At 40.7% G+C, this 18,939-nt stretch overlaps 1 protein-coding gene across 1 annotated transcript in view; it reads right to left on the bottom strand.

Annotated features, from left to right (window-relative positions):
- Positions 1 to 18,939, bottom strand: part of otofa (otoferlin a) — a 62,007-nt gene that overhangs the window by 5,468 nt on the left and 37,600 nt on the right. Inside the window, exons 16-41 of the mRNA XM_030721199.1 lie at positions 18,677 to 18,797; positions 17,635 to 17,735; positions 17,183 to 17,273; positions 16,287 to 16,403; positions 15,993 to 16,145; positions 15,397 to 15,589; positions 14,872 to 14,996; positions 14,646 to 14,780; positions 13,875 to 14,036; positions 11,712 to 11,831; positions 11,465 to 11,626; positions 11,178 to 11,340; positions 10,511 to 10,677; positions 10,267 to 10,296; positions 10,028 to 10,165; positions 9,830 to 9,905; positions 7,675 to 7,820; positions 7,447 to 7,581; positions 7,216 to 7,353; positions 7,002 to 7,129; positions 6,569 to 6,739; positions 4,704 to 4,864; positions 4,421 to 4,563; positions 4,248 to 4,336; positions 3,905 to 4,003; positions 1,376 to 1,617 (exon numbers count right to left, since the gene is read on the bottom strand). Of these exons, the coding sequence (XP_030577059.1) occupies positions 1,376 to 1,617; positions 3,905 to 4,003; positions 4,248 to 4,336; positions 4,421 to 4,563; positions 4,704 to 4,864; positions 6,569 to 6,739; positions 7,002 to 7,129; positions 7,216 to 7,353; positions 7,447 to 7,581; positions 7,675 to 7,820; positions 9,830 to 9,905; positions 10,028 to 10,165; positions 10,267 to 10,296; positions 10,511 to 10,677; positions 11,178 to 11,340; positions 11,465 to 11,626; positions 11,712 to 11,831; positions 13,875 to 14,036; positions 14,646 to 14,780; positions 14,872 to 14,996; positions 15,397 to 15,589; positions 15,993 to 16,145; positions 16,287 to 16,403; positions 17,183 to 17,273; positions 17,635 to 17,735; positions 18,677 to 18,797 (3,506 nt within the window). The remainder of the gene's footprint in view (positions 1 to 1,375; positions 1,618 to 3,904; positions 4,004 to 4,247; positions 4,337 to 4,420; positions 4,564 to 4,703; positions 4,865 to 6,568; positions 6,740 to 7,001; positions 7,130 to 7,215; positions 7,354 to 7,446; positions 7,582 to 7,674; positions 7,821 to 9,829; positions 9,906 to 10,027; positions 10,166 to 10,266; positions 10,297 to 10,510; positions 10,678 to 11,177; positions 11,341 to 11,464; positions 11,627 to 11,711; positions 11,832 to 13,874; positions 14,037 to 14,645; positions 14,781 to 14,871; positions 14,997 to 15,396; positions 15,590 to 15,992; positions 16,146 to 16,286; positions 16,404 to 17,182; positions 17,274 to 17,634; positions 17,736 to 18,676; positions 18,798 to 18,939) is intronic.

Here is an 18,939-nt window from a genome sequence, read left to right as displayed (position 1 = left end):
AGAGTTTATTCTGTAAGGGTTGTGAATGGGCCTCATTCACTAATATGTGCACTAGCAAAATTACCATTAGATTTATGAAATGGGCAATTTTTTTTGTTGTAAATATTAAGTTATTATAAGTAGGAACAAGTCCAACTGAAGACACTGAAACAAAAGTGAAACAATAATGTCTGAGGAGGAAGCCAGAAAAGATGAACCTTTCTAAAGTGTTTTCTTGGGAGTGATGACGGTTTAAAGAAAAAAAAAAAAGAAGCTCAGGCTGAAATAATAAATGTGGTGAATACAGAAAAAGAAGAAAACAGGTGGAGGACAATGAGCGCCTTGTCCTCCACCTGATCTGTGTGGTATCTGGCAGCCACAGATTATCACACAGCAACACACAACAGTTATTGTAAAACACCCATTTTTGTGGGGTAGTGCCAAGAAATTAGACTGTAAGTAATGTCATCCAGCAAGGACAGAACACATATCTAATGAATGATAAGACACGATAATGTCTGCTAGAATTTGTTAATTCTAACATCTTTTCAATCAGTATTTTGTGCTATTTACATGCACATCTGTGCTATTTACATCTATTTACTGTAATCTATTTAATTCATATTCTGAGCATTTTTGGCTTATGGCATTTTAGAAAAACTGTAAATAATGACCAAAAGAAAAATTTGTCCTTATTTGTTTGTCTGCATGACCTTAGACACTTCTAAATTTGTTTGTAAAGTGTGAACAAATTTTGGTAAGAAAATACTGATGAATCAATGTGCACACCGTTCATGAATGAGGCCCATTGTATCTATAAAATTTCATTTTGTCTATCATTCATAATTTCATAAAAGACAAAAATGTCAACTTACAGCTGTTAGGGGTTCTCTATAGTGGAAAATGACAAATGTCAAAGTTTCTTGGCATTACTGAGTAGTCATTTGAGATGTCACTCTGGATCAGTCCATTGACTAATATTATAATCCTTTGAGACACAGTCTTATATAATCAGACATACACTATATGGATAAAAGTATTGGGCCACACCTCTTAATCTTTAATTCAGGTGTTTTCAGTCCCATTGCCTCAGCTGTATAAGATCAAGTACCCACTCATACTATTACCTTTACAAACATTTGTTTGCAAGGTGACAGAGCATGTAAAGAGCAGATTAGCTGAGTGCTGAATCACATAAAAATCTCCAACTCTGTTGACTCAGTAACTCCTCTACCATAAACAAAAACTGTGTGCTGAGAGCTTCACAGCATGGGCTTCCATGGCTGAGCAGCTCCTGCAGGTGAAATGAGTAGGTAGCCCAGTACTTTTGTCCATATACCATAAATTCTCAAATAAAAATGTTTTAAATAAAAAGTTGATTTTGTCTTGTCCTCACCCAGGAAATCATCAGCAGAGAAGTGGTCTGCATCCCAGACCTGCAGCGTGAGACGAGGGGGGATCTTGTATTCAGTCTCATCCCAGGAAAACATGGACTCCTTCTTTGAGATGACAATTTTCTCCTCAGCCATGAGATAATCAAAGGGGAAGACGAAGCGCCAGTTAAAGTTTCCCTCACCGGTCAATGAGTGGTAGTGCACATCTGTGTCTTGTTTGTCCTCCTGCTGCCCTTTCAGCCATCTATGTAAATGGTCATGTAAAGGGTGAGAGTTAGTCTGATCTCCAGGATCATGGTTTGGTGTGATGAGTAGATGTTGTTGGATTTGACAGCCATGCACTTCTAAGGTCTAACATGTAGGGATTTATCAATTTGGTGATTTAAACAAGAGCAAAAGGCCTGTTAAATGTGTTATTTTGCTAACAAGAGAGATGATGCTAAAAGGTCAGAATCAGCGCATATAATGTGGCTCCCCAAAAGTAAATCAGATTCATACGTGTGATAATTTAAAAACTGTTATTGAGTAATCCATAAAAATCTGATTTGATGTTGGAGTTTCACACTGTTTACAAAGCCATGCATCCATAAAACTTGCATATTTATGAAATCTGTGCGTTTTATGGACACAGAAAACTTGCAGATGCATGAAGAAAAACACTTCATATTTCAAACTGCAAATTGCAAATGGAGGATCGAAGCCTGGCATTGATGGTCGGCTGTAGTTGTTTCATTAACAGTTGACTGAGGTTGACTTCATAAGTCAGAAGGAGCAAGAGGGAAGGTGTACTCTCAGTTCCCAAAATACACTCGCCAACAAGAAGAAGGAAAAAAGAATAAAACAAAACTATCCGATAATTTTTTTGTGTCAGTTTAAAACAAGTAAATACTGAACAGTCTTGAAAGAATATATCATTAAGTGCTATCTGAGATGCTGGGATAAAGAGCACTGGCAAATTTTAAAGTGGTTACAGAGGAAAGAAAACATGCCGGATTCACGTGACCCAAAAAGTGAATCATTACTACTGTATAACAACATCGGATCCACCTGAAATAGCCACAGTTCTCCTGTCTGTCCTGTCACTTTGGCTACTGAAATCTAGAGCATGAATTTAAGGTGGACTCAATCATTCAGTGTTCACAGCTGTTTAAGGATGGCACCCTCTAAAGTCCAGAGGTGACACATCGACAGGTGACACCACGTGACACCAAAATAAACTAAGATATAATAAATTAAAAGTCAAATCCAGGCTGACCCCCCCCCCCCCCAAAAAAAAGAAAAAAACTAAAACAAAAAAAAAAAGCAATCTTATTTTTAAAGACGAGCTCTGTCATACAAGCGTGCAGACAATCACCAAACACTTAAGTAGGAACACCTGTGCACCTGTGTCTGTGCAGTATACTTCCATGCATTTTTTCCCTGATTAGAACAACAGTATCTTATAAATAAGTATTTATAAGTAACTGTAGGACCAAACCACACACAGACACACACCTCAAAGCCTCAAAGCATAAAGCAAATAACTGCCCTGTTGTAAAAAAGCCCATCTTATTTGCCTTATGATGCTTCGACTGCATGAAATAAAAACTGACAAGAATTGTATTGTTTATTTATTTATTTTTACCTTGAAAGAAATATCAGTACTTAAGCATTTTTTAAAAAAAAAGTTATTTCACCAGTTTTTCAGAGGAGAGCAGTAATTGCAGGCAGGCTCAAACAGCTTAGGATGGGATGCAACTGCTGTGAGCTGGCATTACAGAAATAGAGTGTTATTAAGCATTACTTTAACCGAAGGTCCATAAACAGCCATGAATACGTTATGCTCCATTAATCATGACTACAGGCACTGGAATTTTGTATCACAGTTTTTATGCCAACACACAACATACCTATGCAGTAGGTCAAAACTATCTAATAGTATTGGTTATATTGGCACATTAAATTGTTTGTACATAAACTCGAATTAGACTGTGAGATTTCTCTGAAATTTGACATTCGTACTCAGTGTAGTTCATGTGGTTTGGTCCTTATTGTGGAAGTTTTTCCATGTGCATTTCTTTTCAGCGTGCTGACAGGAGCATTTGAGACAAGCGAGATTGCGTGCTAGGTAGAGAGAAGAGGGAGAGTCATAAAAAATTATTCAAGGGCTTCAGAAGGAGTAAAGAAGGGTGTTTTTTACGAGCCATGCAATGGATTCGTGTGTTTACCCCCTGACATAGATGTCAGACATCTTCTCTCCTGTCATGAAAGCATCGTCCTCTAGAATTACGTCATCAGTGTTCCAAATTATAACACGAAGCTCAAAGCTAGACATCAGCAGAGTATTGACCGGAGAAAGAGAGAGAGGACGACAGACACACAGACAGGAGACACACCACGAACACAGACACACGACAAACGACACAAACACGCACACAGAAAAATGGAAACAAAACAAAACAAAAAAAAAGGTAATGGTTAACTGCAAAAAAAATCACACACAGCTCACACCCACGGGATGAGGGTTGGCTGCCCCATCCCGCTGTACCTACCCCCTGACAAATATGTCACTGGACTTTTCCCCAGTGAAGTAATCATCGTCCTCCAGTATTACTTCGTCTGTATTCCAAATAATCACCCTGAGCTCATATCTGGTAAGCGGGTGGGGGGGAGGAAGGAACACACATAGTTGGACTTATATTTGACATTTTTAGAGCTAACTAGTCAAACAGACTCACCATAATTTAACCAGGGGATAAAACTACATTTTGTTCTTGAAAAAAACTTTCTGTTGAGAAGAGCAATAAATACATTTTTACATTCAATTTATAGTTTTGTATTATCACAAAATATTTTTAAAGTGGGATTCATCTTATTGCTCCAGTCAGAATGTACCTCTTTGGTTTTCGTGGAGATATGTCAATTGCAGGTCCTGGTGCAGGCATATCCATAGGGAACATGTCCACCCACATTTCTATACGGCCCTATGAGGAAAAAAAAAAAAAAATCTGCTATCATTTCCGATCTGATACCTTTTTGTGACACTGGGCAATGTAGCCCTTTTCTACCTGTTCAATCCCGGGTTTGTCAGGGTTCAGCAAGGGTCGGGTCTCCACATGCTCGGGGACAAGCTTGCAGCCAACCCTTGGGATCTCCTCCCAGTGATTCAGCACCGTGACGGCCAAATGCTCATCAGTCTGCTTCTTTAGACCTTGTAGATTGATACAAAGACAGAAGCAGAAAATAATAAGCAACAGGAAAAGCAAGGAAATGCTTACATCAGAAAAAAAAAAATCTTATTTCATCTTATTACACCTTAATCTTAATTAAATACTAAAAATATTGTGATACCATTTTCATCCTCAATCTCTGTTGGTCCTGTAAAGACTCGATTAGCCACCTTGACTTTGCCTCCTGGTCCATAATGAGGTCCATCGATCTTGCCATCCTTACAGAGCTTAGCCAGGATCTGGCTGGGCTTCAAAGGGTCCCGCCAAGTATTATAGCCATGGCTAACACAAAGAAATAACAAAGAGATTACCGAGAGGTCTTTGGGTATGTAAGTCACAAAAAAGTTTTTCAGATGTATTTTTTTTTTTGGCTCTTGGTTTCTGAACAGCCCTGATTCATGGTTATCACACAGAAACTACCAAAAAGGTTTTTCCGGTAATAAGCCACAGCACCAAAAACAATAATTATGTTATTACCTTAAAGAATTTTTAAGATATACAATAAGATTAAATACAACATGATAATGTGGTCACAGTGTTCTATGATAACATCAACCTATATTACCTCACAGGGCCGTATTACCGACCGGGCGAGTGGGGCTGGCGCCCCGGGGCCCATGGATCCAGGGGGCCCAGGGGGGGCCCAACAACAATCCAGATACCGATGTCGATGCTGATTGCGATAGAGCCCTCTATTCTAGGATCTTCTTTAGTTGTACTTCTTTAGTCTATAAGGGTTAACTGAAATGGGCTGGGGGGAGTGACAGCAGTCAGAGGGCCCTCGGCCACAGGACATAGGAACCAGAGGGCCCCTGGGCCATGTCGTACAGCAACCAGAGGGCCCCTAGGCCACGGAGGATGGCAATCAGAGGGCCCCTGGGCCACGGGGGATGGCAAAGGGCCCCTGAACCACGGGATATGGTAACCAGAGGGCCCCTGGGCCACGGGGGACGGCAATCAGAGGGCCCCTGGGCCACGGGGGACGGCTATCAAAGGGCCCCTGAGCCACGGGATATGGCAACCATAGGGCCCCTGTGCCACAGGAAACGGCAATCAAAGGGTCCCTGGGCTATGCGGTACGGCGACTAGAGCGCCTAGGGGGACAGCAATCAAAGGGCCCCTGGGCTACAGGATATGGCAACTTCGACTGTTCTTGACTCTGCCAATTACGAACTGTGAAGGGGAACGGTCATTCTCCAGAATGGCTCGAATAAAAAATGAGCTCAGGATGAAAATGACCCAAAATCGTCTGAACTCCCTCTCACTTCTTGCAATTGAATCACAGTTTGTGCAACAGCTGAACTTTGATGAGTTTGTAGATGATTTTGCACGAAGGAAGAGCAGAAAGAGACTTTTGTAGGGGAGTGTGTGTCGGGGGGGGTATGGGCTCGGAGCGGGGGGGGGGGGGGGGGGGGGGGGGGGCCCTTGCAATCTCCTTGCCCCGGGGCCCAGACCCACCTTAATCCGGGCCTGTTACCTCATTATTATGAGGTTACTGCAACATTAATGTCACTATATTATCTTATGTCCTGGCTTCCCTCCCGTCACCACCAACTGGTTGCGGCAGATGGCTGCCCCTCCCTGAACCTGGTTCTGCTGGAGGTTTCTTCCTGTTAAAAAGGAGTTTTTCCTTCCCACTGTTGCCAAGTGCTTGTACATAGGGGATTGTTTTGATTGTTGGGTTTTCTCTGTAATTATTGTATGGTCTTTACCTTACAATATAAAGTACCTTAAGATGACTATTTGTTGTGATTTCCACCATCTTACCCAACTATTACCATGTTATTACTAAGGCCTAACTGTGAACAAAATGGAATCAAACCAAGGAGACTTTAAACTGGTCTTTAAGACTTCACTTTTCTGGTATTACTATTCTTAAGTGAACAAAACTGAATTTCGAGCAGTACTTAAAGCAGATGTACTTTCATGTTGTCACATTACAACTAAACCAGCAACTTAAACAGGATCAAACATATTGAAGCTCACACAGAGTAGCTGGAAGAAATGCCGCAGGTGGCTCTGAATTTGCTGTAGAAACGGTTCTCCAAGTCAATTTTTGTCTCTCCAATCAGGTCATCGGTGCCGACCAGATCCCAGTCATACACAGAGACCGTTAGCATAGACTCCATGGGGAACGTGGCCTCGATGTCAAATGATCTGAGAACAGACAGGTGGAGAATAAACTGAATAGTTCAAAAGATGCAATCGAATCAGACACATAAAGCTGTGTCACTGCACAAATTGAAAATTAAAGCAGAATACAAGGATCTGAAAATTTGTTAAACCATTATTCAGTTGAAAAATATAAGGGGGAACGCATCAACTTTTTTGTTTTATGAAAAATATATACTCATCAATAATTTGATGGCAATTTGGTACTGCACGGCCAACAAACTGATCAAGCTTTCTCTCATCTTACTTTCCAAATACTGGATTGAGCTGTTTGGAGATGTAGTTCTCTTTGTCCTTGACCTCTGACTTGCCCAGCTTAATCACAATGTAAGGATCAGCTTTCCCATTAATGTCAGCAGGATGAAGGTCTGTAGCCTGCAATACAAAGAGAAGAGAAGAAATTTATTTTACTTTTATTTTCATGCACATATTATTTATGACTGTGGCATAAGGTCACCCACCCTGACCACGTAGACACGAACGAGGACGTTGACTGGATCGTTGTGTGGAATGCTCTGGAACATGCCCATATTAGGATCAAATCCTGCTTCTCTTGTGATCTCTTCAGACAGGGGTAGCTTGTATATACACAAGGATCCCTGAGTGACAGAAAAAAAAAAATCATATTTATCTGTTGTATTTTCTGTTAGTGTAGTCTGAGACATAAAAGTTAGCACACAGTGTTTTCCCACCTTGAATCTGCCAACAATCCTGTCATCATCCAGAGCGTGTTCATCGTCATCCCCAGCCTTTCCTCTGTACAAGTTGAAAGTGTGAAGCCAATCTTCAAAGTTTCCGTACTCACTTTCGAGTTCCTTGTTGTACACCTGCCATAAGTCGGCAAACACAAACACTTTAAGTGTGCAGGGACATTATTGTCTGCTGGCTACATTTTGCACGACTGTAAATGGCATATTCACCACTAGCTCATCCACTTTTGCTTTCACTGGTCGCTTCTCTGAGCCATCTGCAGCCTGACCCTTCTTCTTGTCCTTAGAGCTCTTCTTCTCTTTGCCCTTTTCCTTCATCTTGGAGCCTTTCAGAAGAAGGTCATCAGGTTTGATATCTGATTGAAACCATGAGTGGAAGTGAAGACAGACAAAGGAGGGGTGGAGGCATGAGGATGGGTGACAGGGTTACACGCACCACTACACATTCATAACATGAAAGCTGACGGGTCCTTACCAGGGGATGTTTCCCTGAGTGCATGCTGTATATTTAGTCAAATGTTTTTGAATTTGAACTAAAAACACTGCAAAACGCATCATTAATGTGTCCTAAAGTGAAATTTAACAAGATCTGAAAGAATCGCCTTGATACAGTGATGAACCTGGAGTACTGCAGAACAACAGGCACTTCTATCTACACTTAATTAAGAAACCTTTAGCCAGAGAAGTCAGATTAAAGCTGCTTTTCAGTTTGACCTAAAGTTACACTTTAAGCAGCAAAACAAGCAAATGCTGAAAGGCAGTTTGTGGAGATTTTATTTATAATTTTTATTTTCTGAGCAACAAATATGATCATCGAGAAGATTCTCAATCACAAATTGACAAACTTCATCTTGAGAAGAGAGAACATCAAGAACACGACATGATGATATTTTCCAACATTTCTGCCATATAGTGTATAGTAAATATTGACACTGAATCTAAAAATGATATTTCTTCTTATGACTCACATAGCACCTATAATTGATTTTTTTATGCCGTGTGAATTGCAGTCGCATAGTAAATAATATATAATATGCAATAAAAGTATTTAAGAATTTTAGAGTAGATGATTAATAAAGCAGACCTATGTCATCCAGCTTCCATCTGTACTGCATAGCTGGGATGTCATGCTAATGTGTAAAATGTTTATGAATTTGATGTTCAACTCTGCACAAATGAAATATGGGATCATGGGATGAAGGCGGGGAGGAGCAACAAGCACATACAATGCCTCTCATGCTCTTATGTAATTGTTAAAAAAACAAAATAACTGAAAAAAGTCAGGGATACTGTAGGTCCCCGGTCCATGTTTGCAGAATCACAGCCTAATATTCAATATCAGTGACATAACCCTTTAACAGATATTAAAGCAGACCACATACACATGCCGCATTGCGGTGCGGGCGGCGCGGGGTCGCGTCCCGGCCCATCGCCAATTTGCCTGTGTGTCTTCCCCTGTATCTTTCCCCCATTTCCTGTCTCTCTCCACTGTCACAAAAAGCCGCTGTGGCCAAAAGTGCAAAAAAAATAAAATAAAAAAATAATACACTGGCTGGTCAAAAAAGTGACCTGGATTTAACTAAAACTAAAATAATAGGTAAGCGCTTATTAGTGGATATTTACTGCAGTGTGATGCAATACTGATGCAGTGAATAGCTTCTCATTTCTTAAACAGTCATGGTGAAAGATTTGTATCCTGTTGTCAAGGAAAAAATGTTATTCCCTTTCAGAAGAATCAAATTATTGACCTGCATCAAACAAAGAAAACAACTACGAAGACTACGAAGAAGAGTCCAGTGCGTTGTTAAAACCTGGATGGACAGCAGTGAACCATAGTCTTCAAGGAAGGAAAGTGGTCAGAAAAAATCCTTAATGATCACGATGAGAGATCACTTAAACGTTTGGTGAAATCACATTATAAAGAAAAAAAAAAATCAACAGCAGAATTCACAGCTATGTTTAATAGTGACGATAAGAGCATTTCCATGCACAATGCAAAAAAAAAAATAAATAAATTCAGGGAATTGGGAGCCTGTGGGGGCAGTGTTATGATGCCACAGGAAGGAAATTAAATAGCCGAGTGTGCCACTTTTTTTTTGGTCATGTAGTGTATATAAAGTATATACAGGCTTTTGCTTGCCTCAATGAAAAGTCAAGAAAACAGGAAGGAGAATTCATAAGCACAGAAACTATATGATGGACCTCCTTTTGTTTCATTTAGCATGGTTAAGCGTATCCTATTCCCAGGGAGAAAAAAAAAAAAAAAGGAAACATCAAAGCACCTTTTCCCAGGATTTAGACTATTTGACTGCAGCCACAGCTGCATGCTGGCAGGCAGCCTTACTGATTTGGTAGAGTTCAATACCTGCCGCTTCAGCTGCTATCTCAAAGTCCTCTCTCTCCTCCGCCTCTGCCTGTGCTGCCTCCTGGGCTCTGAGGGTCTGAGAAACCAAGCGGTAAAAAAATTGTCAGTCTAATAGGATTTTGCGTGTGAGGACAGTCCTGCGAGACTCAAAAACACACATAGAAGCAAACAGAATTGACTGTATTAGAAGGGACAAACCTCCTTTAGTGTCTCTATGGAAGCAAAATATTTGGACCACCAGTCCAGCACACTCTCGTCTGTCTCATCCTCTTCCTCCATTCCTCCCTTCTTTTTCTTCTTCTTCTTCTTTTTGTCTTTGTCACTTTCTTCCTCAATCTTAAAAAAGAGCAGACATTAAAATGACCCTCAATAGAGTCGCTTCTTATTTATAATGGCACACCACCAGACTGTAGCACATTTCTATTGCAACTACTCACCATGTCAACTTTTACAACAGCATCAGACATCTATGGTAGGGGGCGTTACATAAAACAACAGAAGGATTAATACACACAATGAATGGCACAGATATGACTGGCACATGTACAGAGGCAGGTAAAGAGGACTGAACATAAAGCAGGGCTTCTACTACCACCAGCTACAAATTTACTACAGAAACATGCAGTTTATAGAAATAAGCAGGCAGCGCTCCACTGAGCACAAACTTAATGAAAAGCTTACTGCATCTAACTTGACGACTGTGTCCATCTTTCGGACTGGAGGTTCTCCATCCACGTTGACAAGGATATCACCTGCGGGGTGAGAGAAGGAGCGGGAAGAAAGGCTCGGTGAGGAGCGGGGCTGAGGTCCGCCATTGGTCAGGACCATGTAGCCATTCATTAGCTTAGCTGGAGTGCAGCCGAAGGTTAAAGGCAGCAGCAGCAGGTGGCAGGAAAGGAGAGGACAGCCGGGGACATGCGAGAGAGGAGCAAGAGAAGGGATGAAGGGAAGATACAGACAGGAAAATGGTGGTAAGGGCAGAAAGCAAGTGATGAAATCAGCAAAGTTATTACAGAACAGACTGTTTAAAGAGGATATGCAAACATTGTCTCAAATGTTTGATAATGTTCTTCAGGTCTTTTTAAGAAAAAAGGAAGCCAACACTAAGAAAAGAGGTTCATGAAAGACTGCCCTCTATAATTCCTCTATAATGTGGAAAGCTTTATTAACTAACTGCTACTGCAGTTATTATATCATTATCTAGTACTCACATATTGCACAGTATTGACAACAAAAGAGCTGTTGGATTTTGGCTTCAAACCTTCCTAACCCTACACACATGAACACACCCATATTACAGCTAATAGGGCCCTCACTAGCTACTGTAATTCATCACAAGTGTTAGTACCTGCGGTGGCCCAGTTGTTGGAGTTCTTGTCTGGAGTGCTGTAGATGAAACGTCTTAGGCTGCTTACAGCGTGGGACCCCACCAGGATGTAGCGGCCGAAGGCTCTGCAGTCCACCACCCGAATGTTGAGAGGAGGATGGAGAAGCTCATTTTCTGGAAGGTCCTGTAGCCAAAATTAAGAAAAAAAAAATTCTAGTTAAGGGTTATGTTTTCTACAAGGATGTATAGATAATATCCAGGCAACCACTTTCTATTGGTCTAAATGTCAAAAAGACCGATACACTTACCACCTCAAACCATTTGACTAGAGTGCTGAAATTGGGATTCTTCTTGTAGTTTTGAATGAGTGCAGATTGTACACCTCTGCCTGCACACTCTATGTCCACACGGGGCCTATCCACCTGAGCCAAGTTGATTCTCTTCAGGTCCCTTAATCCCCAGAACAAAACCTGAGCCAGAGAACAACTGTGATGTGATAAGGTAGGGAGGTTAAAAAGCTCAAAACATACAGCCACAGTGGCAGATAAAATTCACCTCTATGCGGTAGCGACTCAGGACGGGCCGGATGCCGAGCGGCACAGGGAGGATGGGTCCACGCTCTGAGTCTGTTGGTCCCTCAAGGGGGGGAAGGTCAGCCCTGCCTCCTTGACCAATCTAATTAGGGGGTGAGAGGGGAACTAAACCAGGTTGGAAGCCTTTTGAGAGCGCCTTATCAACTTTACTTCTCTTTAAAGAACAACTTTAAAGAAGTTAAGAAGAAAGCAAGAAGTAAGAAATACATTATTAATGACTTGTTGGCAGAGAAAAAAAACAGTATCTATTGCCCACATTGAAAACAGTGCTACCAAACAGTAAGATGCATTTGGAAAAGAGAGAATGAGAAGAAAACCTTTATCTGAGGAACAGCAAAATTATGGACAGCAATCAGAGCTCGCCTGATCTCCTCAGTATCAAAGGGTATCTGCAGGCAGCAGGAGAAGAAAGACAGGGGAAATCAATATTTTAAAGAAAAGGAAGGGTGAATGGAAGGGAAAGTGGAGGGTAAAAGTTGGAAGAGAAACATAAAAGGAGAAAATGGATTGGTCATTCTGAGAGGAGAGAAGAATAAATAGAAAAGGTCTGTCAGTGTCAAACATAAGAAACGGTGATGATGTAGAGTGGCAGCAGGCCAATATAAGAAATGGAAAAGAAGGAACACAGTAAGGCATCATTTTTACATGGAGACACAAATAGAAATATAAAAAGTGTGATCAGAAAGTTGACTCTGCTTATAAAAATCAAACCCCTTCCCCTACTCTGCTTCGAGTGCTGCTGCTATTTTTAGATTGCCCTCTGGAACTGTAATGTATGCTTGATCCTCTCTACTGTGTCCACACAGTGACCCTCATTTTTAATTTCATTTTGGGGGAAGAAGACAAAGTCAAAATGCCTAAATGCCAAAATCTTAAGAGCATGAGAGCCAAACATGGTGATAGGTGGTGAGCGAAATTTGGATCGTGTGGTACAACCCAGTAAATTTGGAAAAAAGGAACATGGGGACCTTGCTTTAGAGCCACGGGAAAAGGAAAGTTTTCACCTGACTCTATGCAATCATATGAGAAACTAAGTACATCCCATGATTTAGTTGCTGTAGAACCATCTTTAGTAGCAATAATTAGAAGCAGCAGTTTTCTGTATGACTTTATCAGTCACATGGTTGTTGAGGAATTTTGGTCCACTTTTCTTTAGAGTGTTGTTTCAGTTGATTGAGGTTTGTGGGCATTAATTTGTGCACAACTCTCCAAAGGTCCCACCACAGCATTTTACTTGGGTTGAGGTCTGGACTTTGATTGGGCCATTGCAACACCTTGATTCTTTTCTCTTTGTTGTAGATTTGCGGCTGTGCTTGAGATGACTGTCCTGTTGCATGACCCAATTTGGGCCAAGGTTTAGCTGTCGGATAGATGGCCTCACATTTAACTAAAATAGTTAAATGGTACATGGAGGAGTTCATGGTTGACTCAATGACTGCAAAGGTGCGCAGGTCCTGTGGCTCCAAAACAAGCCTAAATGATCACCCCTCCACCAACGTGCTTGATAGTTAGTATGAGGTGTTTGTGCTGATACGCTGTGTTTGGCTTTCTCCAAATGTGGCGCTGTTCATTATGGCCACTAAAATATCTGAATAACATCAAGAAGCAGCAGCATTATAAAAGGTCAAGATATGCACAAGAAATCTATGCTGAATAGAGATTATTAGATTAGAGTTATTAGAGCTAAACTTATTAATTGCACCCTGTGAAAGGTAGAAAGAATGAAAAACCATATTTCTACACTTTCCCTATGCTTTTTTGTGCATACTCTATGCACAGAGACTCTACTGAGTTGCATTTTGAGGTGCAGATATCTGTTTTGTTTGTTTTGTTAAAGAATGCAGATGACATCATGCACTAATCTGCCAGTGATATCATGCTTTTCTAAAGTTGGTAGCCTGATGTACCAATCCAGGCTGTCTAGCAATGTGGCAACAAAGGCAACATGAATATAAACAATGCTTTTAATCCTTCTTACTTTTAATACAATTCTAATGTTTCTTTATTATAATGCAGCACCAGAAAGTACACACAATCACTCATTAAGAATACCCAATGTGTGTGTGTGTGTGTGTGTGTGTGTATTCATGAGTGTATTCATATATTGTTGTGTTCCATGTGTTACCTGTAGCAGCTCAAAAGCAGCCAGAAGCTCCCCAGCAGTGCAGTTCCCCCTGTAAATCTGGAAGTACTCCAGCTGTGGCGGGAACCTCGGGGGTCCATAAAGCTCATCACACATCTTGATGGTGGGCTTTGCAAAGGTCCGACCTATGAACTCTGCCTTACCCTGTACACCACAATGTGTAACAGCAGTCGGCCAAGACGATAAGGGGATAAGGGAAGGGGGTTAGATATGGGTGTGGGAAGTGCAGTCTACGTGGCAGAAAATGGGTATTATTATTGGTGGCTGAAAGATAAAAGTAAAAATCCCAATCTTCCTATCAAACAAATATGCACATCAAATGATCTTTACAGTACAGTTTGAATGAGCGAGAGAGGTCTAGGTCTTAGGTTGCCAGTAGGATTCTAAAAGTATCCCTAGTCAGTGCTTTAGTACATGCACATTTTCATGCATGCAGTACATGCACATTATCAGATTAAGAAAAAAAGTGATCTCATTTTAAGGAGGTTCCATTTTTAAATTTCAGTACATTAACATATCTACAGTCGCAATGCTTTGTCACTCTGTTTAGCCAGCACAACACAATGAGGTCAGAGTTTAGTTGAAGGACAGGGTGGAGTGAGACAAGGGTGGGCAGACATTAAGAAGAGGAGGGATGGAGAAGCAAAGAACATTTAAAGCATTATTAGCACAAACTAACTCCTTTAAAACGGTTTCAAATGCAGTTTCACTATGATGCAACCATTCTTTCATTCTTGTGGAACAGAATCCTACCACAGTGTCCTGATCATAGATTTCAATCACAATAATTGGAGGGTCATCTCTCAGCTCACTGGCCTCCCCAAACAGCTCCACATCATCAAACACCAGCAGCTGATCCCATGTTGGGCAAAGTGTCTCACTCAGAACCTGCAGTGCACCCAAACACATATGATGTGTAGTTAAGTATAATCAGAATAAACACAAACACAGTCTCTGCATATGTGCACGCTCATTTTACCTCAGTAACCTGGCTGTGTGTGGAAAAGAAGACCCGAGCAAAGGGGTCTGAAAGGCCGCTGCTGTCAGCAGCAAACAGACTTCGAGCCTGGTACATGTGTGCTCTCAGCTGGAACACTTGCTTCACTATTGGACACACACAGACACACATCACATCACATTAACTGACATCCAGTCCCCTTTGTGAGCAATCGTAGACTTAAGTTAGAAAATTGAACCACAAAGTAAAAGTGATCAATTGCAGTCTTATTGACTTTGTGTGTGTGTGTTTTTCCTGTAATTTATTTTAAAGTTAAAACTTAATGGTAAATGTAAATAGATGTAAATAGATAGATAGAAAACACAAAACGATGCAAATTATGGGGAGTGAAAATAAAATAGAAAATGACTTTATAACAATACAAAATACAAAATGAATCTTCATGTTTGAGTGACAGTTACTTTGAGTTATGAAGTATTTAATTCCCAATTATTTGACACAAACAAAAATGAGTCCCAGAGTTTGTCATTTTTGGTGTGTGCTCACTGTTGTAGACCAGGCTGACGGGAGGTATAGATTGAAGACCGGGACCAGTTTTAGTGGCTTTAATCTCTTCAAAACCATTAGGTAGACCACGGAGGAAATCCTTCCGCTGCTTGTTGAGGCCCAGCCACAGATATAACTCCAGCTTAGCCTGAACTGTCCAGCCTGCAGGACCAAACCCCTTCTTACCAGGCAGCTGCAGACACAGATAATAGCAGCCGGAAACCAAGCAATCATGAAGAGTTCCCTACTAAAAATTAAACCACTATTGGAAAAACTATTGGTTTGCTTAGTCCCTTGAATAGCCTAACATTGAGAATGCATCCATACATCCTTACTTGGATATGACCATTTTGAGTGAATCATTTAGCATTATGCAGACAGCATAGCAGCATCACCGAAAAAGCCATAGTAGAGTTGCAAGTCTCTTCACAATAACACCAGCCAATACTGTATTTTGTGTCTGGATAATTCAGCACCTCTCACAGTATTGGGATAGTGACGACAGTGTCTACAGTTTTGTTTATTCCCGGTGTTAAAAATTAAGAAAATGTCTTTTAATGTAACAAGCTGAAAATTTGTGAGTGAAGGTGAAATACCTTGAGGAATGCAGCTTTGACTTTTCCACAGTCTTTGCCAGTTTCCTCATCCACTATGGAGTACAGGATGTCTTTGGAAGGTATTCGGGCATAAGCAATGCGCTTATTATTGCTCATCATCCAAATGAAAACTTCTGGAATGCTGTGCTGAGGCTGGACAGCAAAGACAGAGAACCATTCTCATTATCTCTAGTTCCTTACCTGATGATGCCTAACCACTTCAAGCATTTATGAGCACAATATATGATTTCAGTCTGAGCAGAGGCTTGAGTGTTTCATTATGCAGGACTCTACCTCATCAGCAAGGAAGCGAAGCTTCTGCAGGAAGTTCTGCACCAGCTTGAGTTTGTCTCTGACTGTGTTTTTCTTCACCTGAGTCCGAATCTGCTTGGCCTGTTGACCCATGCTGTCCTGCAAGAGGAATGACGATAAGTGGTAACGATGCATATAATGCTAACAGGAGGGTGCAGCACCTTAAATACAAATAATTATGGAACCAGCTCCCAGTTTGGGCTCTGTGTTTGGGTTTAAGACTTTCCATTTTGATGAAGTTTATAGATAGGGCTGGATATGGCTAGATGCTGAACCATCCTTTGATTATGCTGCTATAAGCTCAGGCTGCTGGGGGACTTGCAATGCACTGAGCACTTCTCCACTCCCTTCTTTTCACTCCATGCATTTAAATACCACAATTGCAAATTTTGTCTTTACCTTATATAACAGTGTACAGAACTGTATAATGGTGTGTATAAATAAGGGTATTTTTCCCTTTCTCAGTTTAAGTACATGTAGTTCAGAAGCACCTAAGTTAAATCTACTTACCAACATGAGAAACTACTACCACCTCTTCTCTTTCCACCTCTAAACCACTGTTTACAGTGCTGCTGTTTTCCTTAAGAACATTTTGCGTTCTTGTTGCATTTCCTCTTGAAACAAATTAAGGGTTGCTTCACAGTCAAATGCAAACATTGAACCAGAGAGAATGTAATGATGTTGGTAGTATTGCAAATGCATACAAATGTGTTGCAGTAAATTATGAATCATGAGGTAGTGAAAATTTATTTTCAAAATCAGTTTTCTTGTTTGGCCTTTACACCAAGTCTATACTATTTACTCTGATTAGCAATTAATTAGCTACAACTTCAACTTCCCCTATACCACTCATGGTATTATAGAAACATGGATCATACCATCTCTCTCATGCAGGACTTGAGTCTCTCTCGATCGAGTTTGGTTCTGCCTGCCTGGTTCAGATCCTTGTTAGCCAGATTCACAAACCGACTGGAAAAACACATATTTACATTTTATATTAAAGTCATCTGCAGTAAAGTTTCTTATATTATATTCTTCTGTGATTCTATAGTAATAGAGTTGTCCATAAACAGCTTTAATAGTTTAACAGTTCAAAATCTACTTAAAGAACATTAAGAGAAAAAAAGTCACTGCTGATTTCTTTTATCATGACATGCTCGCTGCTGATTCATGAAGATAACAGAGGTCTGTCTTTAGTAGCTACTAAATGCTATACTGTTTAAAGGCTTGCTGTTTTACAGCTCTTACTGCGAGGAGAAACTATTTGAATGCTTTTTGTATGTCACTTTGATACACAACCATGAGAAATGATAATTATTATGCAGCTCACCTGCAACCAATGCTGAGCTCCTCCAGCACTCCCCTAAGTCTACGCTCTGGAAAGGCTTTCTCTGTCTTAATAATCTCCTGAACATCATTCAAACCCTCTTCCTGTCCAAACACAAACAGTACTGAAGCTTAGGACAAATCAAATTGTTAACACTCATACATTCAAATCTAAAACAGCTATTACATTTATAACCAGAACTGGCCAGCCTTAGGGTCAGTTTTGGCCCAATTGATGGCTTCACAGTCTGAAAATTGCAGAGAAGGGGGGCATTTTTGCTTTTTTTTTGGCATTTAGAATTTATTAGACAGATGGGGAATGCCACACAGGAAATGGTCTGGGGAGGACTTGAACCCTGCAGTAGCCTTTGGCATATGGGTCACCTGCTCAGCCAAGTGAGCTATAGCAGCACCTGGGAGTTAGGTTATAATTTTTTTTTTAACTTATTTCACTGTATTTTGCCCCATGAACTTATTAATAGTAACAACAAAAAAAAAGTTAGAAATTTGAAGGTAGCATAATATTCAGGTTAAGTACCATCCATCAATCCATTTTCTTCCACTTATTCAATTCAGGGTTGCAGCTATCATCTCAGCTATCATAGGGATAGAGGCAGGGTACACCCTGGACAGGCTGCCAATCTGTCGCAGGGCTAACACAGAGTGGCAGACAGCCATTCACGATCACGTTCAAACCTAGAGTCAATTTAGAACTGCCAGTTAACCTAATCCATGTGCATGTCTTTGGACTGTGGGAAAAAGCTGGAGTCCCTCGAGCAAACCCACACAGACACAGGGAGAACATGCAAACTCCAAACAGAAAGGCTTCAGACTGGATTCGAGCCCAGGACCTTGTTGCTGTGAGCTAACCACCACATGACCATGCCACCCCAGGTTAAGTACCTAGAACTGAAAGGAGTTTTAAAAACTAAGACAGTGGATGTAGTAAATATTGTACCTGCTGAGCCTCATACTGCAGTGTTTAGCATGGTGCAGACTGTTACACATTATTAGAATTACGTTGAGCCACTAAGATGCACACTGACCAGCTTGTCTGCAATTTTATCCATCATGTTGGAATTGTAAAGTCGTCTTCTCTGGTCCTGCCACCAGCTCCTGATGTAGACGCATGGCTTCTTTTCAAAGTAGGGAAGATGGAAGTAGTTCCTGTAACATTTTAACAGGACTGTTACATGTAATACTATTTATTACAGGTAATTCTTGTCAGCTCAATCTCACTGTACTATTTCTTTAAAAACTATACAATCTATATTAACAGTTGGCAAAGCAACTAGAATTTTTTTGGTCT

This window comes from Archocentrus centrarchus, chromosome 24, assembly GCF_007364275.1.
Source record: "Archocentrus centrarchus isolate MPI-CPG fArcCen1 chromosome 24, fArcCen1, whole genome shotgun sequence".
NCBI lineage: Eukaryota > Metazoa > Chordata > Actinopteri > Cichliformes > Cichlidae > Archocentrus > Archocentrus centrarchus.
Note: the sequence above shows the minus strand (reverse complement) of the source record. Positions and strands in the feature narration are given on the sequence as shown.